Source organism: Halyomorpha halys, unplaced genomic scaffold, assembly GCF_000696795.3.
Source record: "Halyomorpha halys isolate HHAL.00 unplaced genomic scaffold, Hhal_1.1 Scaffold1682.1, whole genome shotgun sequence".
NCBI lineage: Eukaryota > Metazoa > Arthropoda > Insecta > Hemiptera > Pentatomidae > Halyomorpha > Halyomorpha halys.
The window spans coordinates 87,626-102,065 of record NW_027110655.1 but is presented as its reverse complement, the minus strand read 5'-3'; the positions used below and the strand labels follow the sequence as shown (position 1 = coordinate 102,065).

The 14,440-nt window shown below is 27.2% G+C and overlaps 1 protein-coding gene across 14 annotated transcripts in view; it reads right to left on the bottom strand.

The window, feature by feature from the left end:
* The window catches only part of Stacl (Stac-like), a gene marked incomplete at its 5' end in the record, with an annotated part of 90,394 nt that overhangs the window by 7,715 nt on the left and 68,239 nt on the right, over positions 1 to 14,440 (bottom strand). For 7 of the 14 annotated variants that reach the window (XM_067048783.1, XM_067048784.1, XM_067048788.1 and 4 more), the window contains 2 exon segments: positions 1,964 to 2,128; positions 6,656 to 6,715. In XM_067048783.1, the coding sequence (XP_066904884.1) occupies positions 1,964 to 2,128; positions 6,656 to 6,715 (225 nt within the window). 14 annotated transcript variants of the gene reach the window in all.

Sequence of the window (14,440 nt, the reverse complement as noted above, 5' to 3'; positions counted from 1 at the left end):
ATTTTAACATTCAATTTCATTTACTCAATTTATTAACTTATTCCCTGAAACCAAAGATATAATTCTTACTTTAGGAGGCACTAGGACATAAAAATAAATGAAATATTCAGAAAAGATATTAGATCATGCTAAAAAGAAACAATATATAATTCAGTAACAGCAAATAGGTGGCACATTAATACGTTGAGTTGCAGCCTAAGAATATTCATTGAAAGTAAGAAATAGATAAAGCTTTCTAGCTCTGCATTGAAATGTTTAGCTTTTTGTAATTTTAAAAGCAAAAGTAAAGTCAACATATAGCCTGCTATAAACATTTTGGTTCTTTAGAAAACCAATTCCTCATACAATATTTAAATATAGGAATCAGCCATCAATATCATTTATTTTTTTTTAGATTAATTTGACCTAATATTTATGAAAGAGTGAAGAAACAGTGTAAAGCATGAGGCGAGTAAATTCTGAATAAGAGCATAAGAGTGAAACTCTGCATCATGATGCTGTTAAGTAAGGAAAGAACATTCATTTTTGAATAATTGTTTATATTCAAAATGTTTATGAGCATATCTGTTTTGTTTTTTTCCTTTAAAATATGTTATCAAAATAATCATTAGAAAAAGCTTAATATTTAAAAATAATATAAAGCTAACTACAGTTATCTACATTATCCATTATTCTGCTCTGTATCAGTTTAAATAAATGATGAAAATCTACTAAAATAATCATGACCAGAAATTTATGTGTGTCTATGCATAAGTACACACATTGAAAGAAACAATTATTGATACGATATACTGTAAACATTGACTTCTACTGATTTTAGTTTATATTCAACACAACTTAGTATCTTCTTATAAGTTACAAAAGCGCTAACATACATTAGAGAATAATTATTATTATTTGCAAAAAATTACAAATGTAAAGCATTTATATTTATCTAAAATATTTCTATAGAGAGTTTTGCTCATGAGATATATGTATTATTAATATCATATAAAATTCGAGTACCATAAATTATACACAAGTCAGTAATTCCTTTTGAATCCAGAAGAATTCTATTTTAAACTTACCATTTAAAATAAAATAATGACTTTTACTTCTAAAAAGAGAAGCAGTTAGAGACAGCAGAAAAAAAAAAATCAATTCATATCTCCTATGAACTTATAGATTTATTTTCAAATCCTTATTATATTAAAAATTATGAATTTAGTGAATAAAAAAAAAATTTATGAATACTAATTGTGTTGGGGACAATTAAAATTATGGTCTCTATCTCCTAGTACGACTAGTTGACATTCATAGGAAGTTAGAGCCAAAATCCTTTTAATTCAGGGAGGTTCATAAGCTGATGAATTGTAAAAGACTCATAAATAAAATAATGAAAATATTTATTCTTTACTCAATTATAAACAATGGGTATGTTGAGTCAAAATTAGAATTGTTACCCTTTTTTGCTGAAGTGACTAAATAAACCTAATTCCTCTTCTAACCAGCAGGGAACATCCATATCGGACTTTAACCACTGTTCTGACTCTTTCTTGACACATGTCCTGATCCACTTCACCATAACTACCACTCATGAACTGTAACTGGATAAGAAGTAATTCAGCGCTAGAAGTTCCACCCTCATTTTATCCTTACTTCCACTTTAGTGATATTGAATACTTACTTTCAAATTTATTAATCCAATTTTTATCTCACAATGAACATTTTAAGTAAATTAATCCTAAAAGAGGTAATTTCAATATTCTTTTTTGATTAGATGAAATAATCGAAGATAAGAATTTTTCCTAAATTTATAAATTTTGTAATTTTATGAATTTTGAAGATATAGTGTCAAATAGCAGACTATATATTTCTAGATTGAAACATTTTTAAACCAAAATTTTTATCTTTTTCTTGGCAATGAAACTCAACTTGACCAATGCCATAAGAAACAAACTGTTAAAACATTGGGTAGACCTACACTGAAGCCTTGACGAAGAAGAATGGCTGCTGGCTTGAGCTGAGCCATGACCTGAATGTGTTGCGACTGCCCTCCTCCTCTGGTTATGCTCAGTACTTTCAGGTGAATCAAGAGACAAAGATTTCATCCGCAGGTTCAGCTTCTGTCGTCTGGGTGAATGTGGGGCTGGAAGTAGCCCCCAAGTTACAAATTTGTCTTAAATTCTTTTGATAAATATATCACAGGTTTCTGTCTAATATATTGCCTAGTATAAAGCATTTTTTCATAAAAATTAACAAATTATCATTTATGTGATGTACTTTTTGTATTAATGGTTTTTTGTCAAAGTGTAAAGGAAGAAGTCTTTGCCAGCTGTTTGAGAATATATTTAAAGTAAAAATGTATATAAAAACCTACTATTTTTTCATTGTGACAATAATTGTACAAAAATAAACACTCCATAAATATGTAATACCTCAAAAATATATTATATTTACATTAAAAAAAAAAAATCAAAAATATGAAATAATGTAGATGTGTGACTGGCTTCAAAAGCAAAATTTTCATTGAATTTAAAAGACTTTGTTTTTTCATTATAAAAAACTTTTGTACTACTAGCCTGTTTAAGATTTTTTTTAAAAACTAATTTGTAACCTTTCATCTTATTGATATTATAAGTTTCCACCACCTTCCAAATGTGAAATGTATATAACAAGAATCAGTTTGTAAATAGATTTTCATTGTCTTGTAATTTCATATCTGACTACCAATAATATATTGGTTCAACTACAGGAACCTTTAAGACATTTTTTTCTGAGAGGTTGAGGAGTTTGAAAATGAAAAATGAAATGAAGTTATCTGCGGATAACTGAGAATCTAATTGAAGAACGAAGTTTATTGGTAAAAAGATAAAATTGAAGTTGTGATGAATTATATGTACCTGACCTTACATCTCTACACCAACTGCTAAAGTGGGATTGACAATTTGAGAGCCCTACATTCTATTTTAAAAGGGATGTTTATAGATTTTATTTAGCATAATGGAAAAATTCTTAGTTCAAGAAACTTTAACTTTGCATTTTTCATTAAACTATGTAATTATATATTTAATAATGGAATATTGTAATGAAGTAAAGGAATAAATAGTGTGAAAAAACTCTAAATAATCAATATTTTAGAGGTATACTGTTACCTAGTCATACAAAGATAATTTTGGTGTATGTGAAGGCAAGAAGAGATGTAATAACAGGTCATAAATGATATAACAATATAATGATGTTGAGGTATAACAAAACACACCAACTAGCTTCCTATATCCAGAGAGTATAATTGTTGATAATATTAATGAAGAAAAAAAGAAGAAGAAAATTCAATAAATAGAAGCAAAATTCCTGGCTAACATAGCGTAAAAATCACATCGGCCAGTGGCCACCCTCGGCATTGAAAATCGAAAGTTAACACCAAGTTAGACTTCTTAAGAGAACTTAGCAACTTGGGTATTCAGTACCCTTATTTGATCTATATATTTTTTTAACTTGGTGAAACATAGAACCTGAAATATATTGCTGAAAAGTTAAAAAATACTAATAGAAAATATTTGCTTCACTAAAAGAAGAAAAGAGAAATTAATGCTTAGCATGGAGACCTTCCTTTGCTAGGTTCTGTCAGAGTTTAATTTATAAAGTGGTTAAAAATCATAAATCAGGATAGATAAAGTGAAAACAGTAAAAAAAACCTTGATTTAAAAAAAATTGGTGTGAAACAGTGAAAACTTAATAGAAAAATAATTTTGAGGACACAAGGCAGAATGGTATCTCTATTTCTCAAAATGGCAATTAAGATATTAACGGAGAACTGTCAAGCAGTCTGAGGACTACTGTATGTATCTCAGTGATGCAAAACTATTAAGCGAATAAATAATACTCAATCTTTTCAAGAAAGTTGAGAGGAGCTGGAATGATAAATTGAATTTAAACAGTGTCCAACATTTTCTGTTTGTAAAATAACTTTTTTTAAAGTATTAAACTCTTACATAACTTATCAAAGTAAAAATTTGAATTTCTGTATTATAGTTATGGACAAGTTGTAAATGAAAAATTGTAATTAAAGTCATTCTGAATGTTATTGAAAATTTTAAAATATCAAACAAATTGTAGCATTGAATTATTAAGACTGAAGTATCTAATTACATAAAAAATAAAATAAAAGAAAGACAATATTTATAAGCTTTATTATATTGAGTTCATATTAATTAGTATTAATAATGATTTAACATAACTTAAGTAAATACTCATAAACATATAACTCTCATATATGTCATTCCGACCACTACATTTGCATCTACATTAATTATATGCAAGTGAATAATTATGACTTATACAATGCAAACAGCTTATAAAACTATTATTCTTTATAGCTGAATTGTAATGAAAGAGCATGCAACTACATAAGCACATCGGAAAAATTATCAAATTATTCCTTGTTTAAGTCGTGCATGCAATTCAACACTACACAGTGAAGAAAAAGGAAATATTTTTCAATACTGAATTTAATTACTACAGGGTGATTCACTTCTCTATCGAGTATCCCATGATACTACTGCTCAACAAATATCATTGTTTCCAAGTACATATAGTGCTTCTCCATGAACTCGATTAATGATTTAATGAGTAAAGAAAAAAACTATTGTGGGACAAATAATGACTTAGCAACACATAGATTTTGAATGTAATATTTAAGGAAAATCATGATACCCTCTGGTTGACCAGACATTATAGCAGGTTGAAAGATTACTTCTCATGCTTCCACAATAAATAAAAGTACTTAAATAACTTTGAAAATATTTAAAAAAAATTAACTGTTTAATTTCAAAATGAATGGAAGAGAGAGCCACCTGTTTAGGACTCGACTTTACTTGAATGTTAATAGAAATTAAAAAAAAAAAAAATATTGGAGAAAATAATAAGAATACAGTAATTTAGATTTTTTCATTAGATATCCATTAAATTTTATTTTTATATATACAAATATAAATATTCCATTTTCAGTACTTGTTTTATCTTTATTATTTTGTAACTTTTGTCTCATGTAATTATTTCAATTGTAGCCCTGATTATGCCCCAGATGTTTGTGTAGAAAGGTTTGTATGTCTGATTAAAAGAATCTAAATTATTGCATTCTGATTATTTTCCCCCCAAAACAGTCGACATAGTCCATTAATAAATAATAATAAGCTATAAAAACATTATGTCAATATTATTCTTGACAAACGGCTAATATATAATGCTTTTGGGGGTCTGGATTACTTGCGAGGGCAGGGAGGAAGAGAGGGAGTTATCTTTTGAAAAACCTTATAATTTCACATCAACATTATATCTATGTATTGTAGATGAATGCTGCCATACTCGAAACTGTAGGAGTTCAATTTCTATGAAAAAAAACAACAACTTGGTAATGTTGTATCAATCCTTTTAACTTTTAGAATGATAAAAATGTTTTATTGTTATCTATGATTATTATATTAGCTATTTTAAACTGATAACTAAAAGGCCTGAAGGTTGGATGCCACTAATTTCCCTATACATTTGTCTATCTTCTGATAATTCCAAATCATCAGCATACCCAAGTTTTTTTATTACCCCTTAAAGTTAAACCCTTTTTAGAACACATCACCTTGAAAACTAATCCAAAAGTCAATGAATTAAAACTATTCGACTATAACATACAAATGAACATCATGTGAGGAGATTTAAGAATGAACTAAAAATATCAGCTTTATATTTTGATGAGCTATGTAAACGAATATTTTAGAAAAGTGTATACCTCTCCTATCGGAGAACTTTAAAAACATTTTAAGGTGCAAGATTAAAGAAACTTATGAACTGCTGTTTGAGATTTTTTCTACTCCCTCATTTGCTATTTATTCCCATTTTTACTGCAACCAAACCTAGGTACCATCCCTTATGATTCTCAAAATCTCTTTTTTCTCTTCACAAAATCCCCCCTCTTTAATCATAAAATTATCAGTGAGTTTTAGTAGTTGCTGATACCACGTCTCTACTATATAACTCTCTCTATCCTACTGCTATGTTCAAACAACCCTTCCTAACTTTACTTTGAATAATTTTGAACTCCTATCCAACCTTGGCACACAATTCTCCTACCCTTCCTATTTTCATATCCTGGTTTTCTTCTGTTCAATTCCCAGTTAAATAAGTTCTTGGAGGGATGTTATGGATAAAAAAATCCAATTATTAAAGAACTATAAAGTAATATTTTTCTCAATAAAGATTTTTTAAAATTTCAATTGATACTATTTGTTTTTTTGTTTAATCCTTTAGCAAGATTTAATAAGATTTTTTTGTTATTATTTTAATTTATTTATTACTATTAGAGCACTTACAGCTAATATAAATTCTAAATAAGAGGTAAGTACTTAATGAGTTAAATTGTTTTTAAAAACAAAATAAAATTTATAGAACATAACAAATTTTAGATTAGATAAGAAATAATAACTTAAAGCAGTTAAACTTTATTCTTCCTATTGAGGTAAACAATCATTACATTGGCCCCTATTAAATACAAACTATGCAGTGTAATTTATAAAAGAGAAAACATAATATGTACTTTAAAAACAATAGAATTGCATATTTCCTTTATAAACATGGGTACTCTTGATTCAATATGTATTTCTAGTTTGGGTGTTGATTTTACCCGTTTTGATGGGTCCTATAACTTCTTGGTATGGATCTTCAGAGCTGTATAGCAACTGACCTGAACGCAGCGCATAATTATATGAAAGAAAATAAAATCACATGACAATAGGCAAAAAGGTGTAATATTATACAATAAATCATTAACAAACTATAAATATAATATTTAGTTAATTTTAAATTCATTATACAAAACACTGTTATATTGTAATCATATAAATATATTATCATCTTGTCAATTTTTCGAAACCTATTAATAGCCATTATTGTTAGTTTTTTTCAAATCAAATTTAAGTAAACTTTGTACCCACCCCAAGTTATAAAATTATACAACTAATTAATAAAATAAAAGATAAAATGTACATAAAAATTAATCTTTTATTTCAAATTAAGAATCATTCGTAAGGTTTGGTATAGGATAAAAAATTTTTTTTTAACTGTATATTTTGGTTAGTTGTAAATTGAAACATTCCTTGAACAGGAAAAAAAAAGAACAATTAAAAAACAGAATAGAGAATAAGTCTAGTTCCTTAACTCTTTTTGAGAGTATGTTATAAATTCCTAAAAAAAATCTAGGTATATAATAGAAAAAAAAATGTAAGATATGTTACATTTCTTATTTACTTGTATTCATATATTATTATATTTTTAATTCTTATCATATCTGTGAAGGTATACTGTCATAGAAAAATATATAAATAGTTGATTTATTACATATCTTTTAAGTATGGCTTAGAGATTTAGGTGTAGTAAAATTTGATGTTTCTAAACATAAATATCAACAAATGTTCTAATAAAAAAAATTTACTCTTGGATATTATTTCTATACAATGGTTATTGTAATTCATATTTTATGATATTTTGAATGGAACAAAAGTCTGTTTCAAAATAGCTGTAAAGGTTTTTTTCTTCTCACTTCATTAAACCTTTTCTTGAGAAATATAACACTAAGCTTTCTTGTAAATTTATTTGATCCTGAAAGTTATTTTCTAGTACATTTACAAATATTGTAATTTGTATATTTAAAAAATGTAGATGTTTATAACAACAATATGGTGTAGCTCATAGACAGAATAAACTCAGAAGAAATTATTTTATTATTTAGTATGGATTTATTTACCTGTAAAAAAATAAATAAATAACCAAAGAAAAAATACCCAGTAATCAATTGATTTAAGATTGGACTGCATCTTATAATTCCTTATTTACTTTGATGTTTTCTACACCTCTTATCTTGCAAATCCATTTTTGGCATCACTAAATCACTTTTTTTTTTCTACTGTTGTTTAAGAAACTACTTCCTTAAAAAGTACTGAACCCTTAACACTCCGAGGGTTGTAGTGGTACAGATTTTCAAAACTTTTTTCAGATCTAACTTATAAATTTTACTTACAATTGTTAGAGATATCAAATCGATGCTTACATAAGTGAAGTTAACCATTGCTATGCCTATTACTATATTTATTAAACCAATTTATTATAACTTTAAATAAAAATGTCTTTGGATACATGATTTAATTTGAGTATACAAGCGACCGTCCAATTTTTAGTAGTTTTTACATTGTTATTTTCTTTTATTTTACAGAACTTTGTGTTTTCTCACTCATTTTCATTTGTTCACTACTAGAGTTACTTCTACAGAGGTTTCAACTCAACTGAAAAGGTTCAAACAAGTTCAAATTGAATTTGATAGCATAACCTTCTAAATAAACCTTTGAGAGGAAATGTGTCACTACTAATCATCATGAGTTTACTTCATTTTACTATGCGGTTAATAAAGGATAAGAATAAATTAAAAATGAATTGTCTAAGTATACATAACTAACAACTTTTCCAGAAAAATATAAATTTTAAAAAAATCCAAGGTAAATAAGAATGATGAAAAACTTAGATATATAATCATATAATTGTTATCTTGTTATTGATAAATACTTATGATTGTAAGTTCACAGGTCAAGATTTTCTGTAGTAAAAATAACTTTTCCTTTTGTAAGTTAATTATTACATTTATAATAATTTAGCTCTGATTATAAAGTAAATGATAAAACTATTTGACTTAATAAAATAAATGTTGATTTTGCTTACTTATAATCCATGTTATAATGGGGATATACACTATTATGATAAAATCATAATATATCAATGGCAATTGACAAGCTATAATAATTTGTGATTAGTGAAGAGAAAGATTCCTGTATCATTAATAGCAAGAATATCATTGCTTTTTTGGAAAATACTACTGATCCATGTCATATCATATGACTAATTTTAACAGACAGATATTTCCACCTTCTACTATTCATGCTTTTTGATTTTTTTATGTTATGAACTTGAGGTCGATAATATTTCTATAATTTTATCTATGTTTATTCTGTTTAAATAAATACCTATTCAAAGAAGGATTGTCTCATTCTCAAGAGATAAACTGAAAAATAAATGCTGATTGACCGTGTGAATTATTAATAAATGGAATATGGTCCGGCTGCGGTAAAAAAAACCTCAAATAGTGATTGAAAAACTATTAGTTTTTTTTTTTACCCAACCCGGATCATATTCCATTTATTATTGAAAAATAAACGAATTGACAGCAAATATTTTTGCTTTCATATTTGAGGTTGAACAATTTCATTTTCTTCTTCTTTTTTAAACCAAGAATCATACATAATTGTATTGAAACCGATTTTTGTGTGCAAGAGTAATTTTTGCCTATTGTCTGCAGGAAGCAGTGATATAAAAGAATTTAAAGTGTTAAAAGCATGAAATATTACCCATAAAATAAACACTTAAAACATGCAGTTGATACCAAACAAATATATTTTTAACAAAGAAACTCATAGAAAGAAAGAATGTCACAGGACATCCAAAAATGAAGAAAATATTAGAGAATATTTTTTTTTCAAAATAGTCCATCTAATCAGAAGGTGGTGGTTTGCATAAAGAAAACTGTAACCAATCTAAATGTACATCGAACACAATTTTATGACAAAACTAATTATTTTAAAAATGATTAAACAATAACTCAATCCTTCAAAAATACACTCTTTTGATAACTCAGTTTCAATAATACATCTTTGAATCAGGATTCAATAGTAAATTGCTTTTCACTTATTTATGTATAAATTATTCATTAGTCTGTATCATACAATATTTATAATCTGATAAAATATATAGAAACATTGAAATGTGTTTTAGATTTCTAATCCCTTACATATGCATCATATATAACTAAAATGCTTGATTTATTAATTGCAAAAAAATTCACAAATTCTTGTTACTAATATATAATTTGTAAGACATAGATATTAAGTATGTACAAAATAAAATATTTAACAGTCAACATTGATTTGTTGGAATTGATTCCAATGTTTATATATGAAACTTATATAATAAAACATAAAAATTAAATAGGTAAAATAAATAATTAAAAATATATCAGGAATTCAATCATGTTATTTATTACATTTCACATAATAGGCAGAATAAGCTTCATTGACTGAATTTCACTGGACCAATAAGAAGCAGTGTTAATGTAGACTAAAATTACTCAGGTCTGTGTGGTTTATATGGTTTATCATTATTCTAAATATTTTATAAACTAATTCTGAAAAAAAGCGAAAGTCCCAAACCTAGTTTTAGGGCTTTTGGAGCTTACGTTTTCTACCTTTCATGAAAACATACTTTTTTTAAAATAGTAGGTACAATTAAAATTCAAATCACTTCCAGAAAGATTTGAATTAGGATCACAAAATATGTCCTAGAAGTTGGAGAATGATCAAACTTGTTTATTGAGATTATTACAAATGAGACCTCAATTAATGTCATAAATAAAATAATTATGTAATTAATAGGGTATTTTAAAATTGATGTTGGGATTGAAATCGGGGAAAATTGCCCAATGTCGAAGAACCACGTCATCTCCTCAGAAAGTGAAAACTATAATTTTCGATCTAATGTATGGTTGAAGTAGCTGGTACACATATTATGTAAAATTTATAAAGCAAAGTTCTTAAAAGAAATTCTTAAGGATATGAAATAGACTGGGAAGATATGGGGAGAACTGAGATAGCTCACTGCTGTTAAGGTGCCTTTATTCTGGAGGTTTCCAGTGGAAATCTCATTCACAAAAGGAGTATTCAACTGTGATACACTTAAAATGAAGAGATAGTGTGTTAATAAATGAAATGATGAAAAAAAAAACACAAGCTTTCAAGAATAAATATGTTCCTCTTTTAAAAAGAATTAAAGTTAAAATTTAAACACAAGAATCAGTTTAGTGTAGAATAGTGGCAGTCCCATTGCCTGGTCATTGAACCACATTCAACCTCTTGACCTCCAGGTCGGGAGAACATCTACACTAACACACCATACAACACACTTATACACTATACATTACAATACCGCTATACTACAGTTAAAGGTCAATCACATTACACATCCCAGGATCCTGAAGTTACTGCTCCGAATGGAGGAACAAGTCAGGGGGCTTAGAGAAGGTAGCCCCTCAACTAAGCTGATAACCTAATCTCCTTAAATTGAATTATCATCAGAAATCCAACCTCAGATTGCTTGATAGTATCCACACAGATGCATCAAAATTACTAAATAAAGCTAAATGGCTGCTGCACAGGATAATGAGGAATGGTGGAAGCATGGAAGCTCCAAAAGGAGGAGTTTGTGATTCATTAATGGATCTTTGCACCATTTATCTATATACCATAAACAGAAGAATGCATTGAAATAAAAGAAAACGACAATATTTAAATGCAAGGAATTATATAGACTTTATTACAGCTTAGAGGAGAAATAGATTACATTTGAGGATAGATGGGTGAGAAAGATTACTTTTTTAAGAATTACTTAACATAAATTTTTCTCACATCAGAGGATGATGTAGAAACAGTATTTAAATGTAATAAGAGTTAAGTATTTTATTTATAATTACAGTAACTAAAAAGTGGCACTTATAATCTGCCAAATTCAATTATAATGCATTGATTCTGAATAAAATATGGAAACAGAAAAAATCATAATAATTGAGATAGTAAATATTTGCTTAGTACTAAAATATTTATTTCAGCGGCTTTAATAAGATTTACAGAAATATATTCATACCACTAATGTATGAATCATTATAAACTTTCCAGTAAAAAAAGAGAAGAAATTATTAAACTCAAAGTTATTTTTACATTGACAGATACTTATACTGAACTTTACCTACTAAATTTATGTTACAGTGTTACTAAATGGCAAGAAATATCATGGACATATTAATTAATGATAGTTTTTTTATTCAGAGTTTAAACATAGATTGATTATTTAATTTACAAAATAAAAAAAAAAGTACTGTAATTACATTTTGCAAATTAATTGATTATTGAAATGTCGGTGTAAATTAAGAAAATTGAAGGAAACAACATAGCAAATACTTTAAATTACACACATTTTATTAAAGATAAAGAAACTCCTTGAAAGATTTAAAAATAAAAGTGGAGATGTTAAAAATAATAACAGCATTGGAAATTTAAATAAAAGAAAATAATTATTAGGTTATAAAAGGTTCGATGAGACATCGATAGGATATATTTACGTCAATCAGTGATGACCAGTCTTTTTTTAGTGAGGTAAAGATAAAAAAGGAGGACAACTTTAATACTAATGTGATATATAAACCTTTATTTAGATTTATTTAAAAAAAAAATTTTTTTTAAGTAGTTTGAATTTTCACTTTTGTAAAAAATGATTTAAATTTCTATGAAAAAAAAAAATACAAAAATTTTTAGAACTCCAAAGTGATTTAAAATTTTTTTTATTAATTGAAACTGGAAATGCTGATATTTAATGATAGTCGTATATTAAGAAATAATTAATACATAAGTTGTGTTGGTTATCTGATATATTACTATCAGAATGGAAATGGATCCCTTTTTTTTACAAAATATGGAAGTTTAAATAATACAGCAATCAGAAATGAAAACAAAAAATGATCTTAGATTCTAAGAATGTTCTATTCTTTTTCCAAAAATATATGGAACTAATTAACAAAATGTCATTTTAATGCTTCTAAGTATACAAAATATAAACTAACCGATTAAATAGAAAAACAACAAAATGTTTTGGTCCCAAAACTCTATTTAAATATAATTTCACTGATAAATAGTTGACCACTAAAGAGAACTATATAAATTAAACTAGATTCCTGATCATCTAAATTTTATTTTATAAAAATTATTTTTAATTCAATCACAAACAACAAACCATAAAACAGGATATTTTAATATTTAATAACAAAAACACTAGCTTATCAGACACGGACTAGGTCATAGAGAGTTATAGAGGTAATATAAATACAATCTTTGGTCTCAAGAGTAATTGTACTACTGATACCCCCCTCATATATTTACCCAAAATATATGCTATCACATCTTCAGTATAAACATTTTTAAAATTAGCTAAATAATAAGTTGAAGGAAAAAAAAACTGTACCACTCTAGCTGTGAAGGGTCATAGATTCCATGCTTGATGGGGAAGTACAATTTCTAGATTAATGGTTATGAAAGGTGATTAGCCCAATCGTCAAGTTTTCTACTGCCCTGACCTCCTGACACATTGAAAGATCAGGCAGGGTCTATCCTAAGAGGATCTCCTGACCCCTTAGTCAATAAATTTAATTGTAACTAAACAATTATTAAATGTTCAAATTGTTAGAGGAACAGTGGCAGTGGGGTGAGCCTAAATTGCCTCTTCAACTCGCTGAGATCCTAGTCCGCTCCTGCTTATCGTTATTTAATACAGGGTTCATTTAAAATTAGACTTTCAAAATTAATTTTAAAAAGTCTAAAGTTATAAAATAATGCGATCTAGTAACACTGTAACTTGGCAGCCGCAATATAAAATATATTCTATAATGCTATGGAGTTCTCTTTCCGGGGCGTGGAGATGGTGTTGTTGGTGCACTTCCTGTTGCTTGCAGCATAAGTGGTTGACCAAATGGTCTTGTACCAGAGGCGTACTGCAATTGTTCCGCTAAAATAAATCATCCATCAACTCAATTATTACATTTTTTTGTTGCATTTAATAAATTGTTAGTCTTGTTAGTCTTCACTCAGGCAGGAAATGAGAGGTCATTGATAATTCTGAAGAAAAGCGATGCAGTAAATAATAATGGTAGAACTTTTTTTGTTGCATTTTTAATTCACTGGATGAAGTAAATACTGTCTTCTTAATTGTTTATATTAATTAAAACATAAATAACTTTTTGTTTTAATCTTTTTCTTCCACAGTAATCCTATGAAAGGAGAGTTTATTTGTGGTTGTTTATTTACCATAAAACCTATATTACAGGATCGATACATGTACCACATTATTCATTAATTATTAGGTGGAACGAGTTTAAAAAGGAACAAACAATGTGAGAGATAGGATACTAAGAATACCAAATCATTAAAATTCTACGTGATATTTGCTCTGTGGTATCATCAGCATTTGACAAAATTTAATTTTTTTTATTTAATTAAATCAGAATCATGGTGTTGAGTTCTGAAACTAAAGGAATGTGAAGGACACACCAAATTTAATGTATGAAAGGTATATTAATTTTATATCACATTTTAGATTAAGCGACAAAATTTAATGCATTATATACAATGATTCTGACACAACAAACATACTCAGGAACTAGCAGTGTCCATGCGTTTGCTAAATAAGGGGGTGTCAAATATTTTTAAAATGAACATCTGTCGCCTTAAAAATTGAATTATTATCATGAAAAAAATAAATGTTATTAATA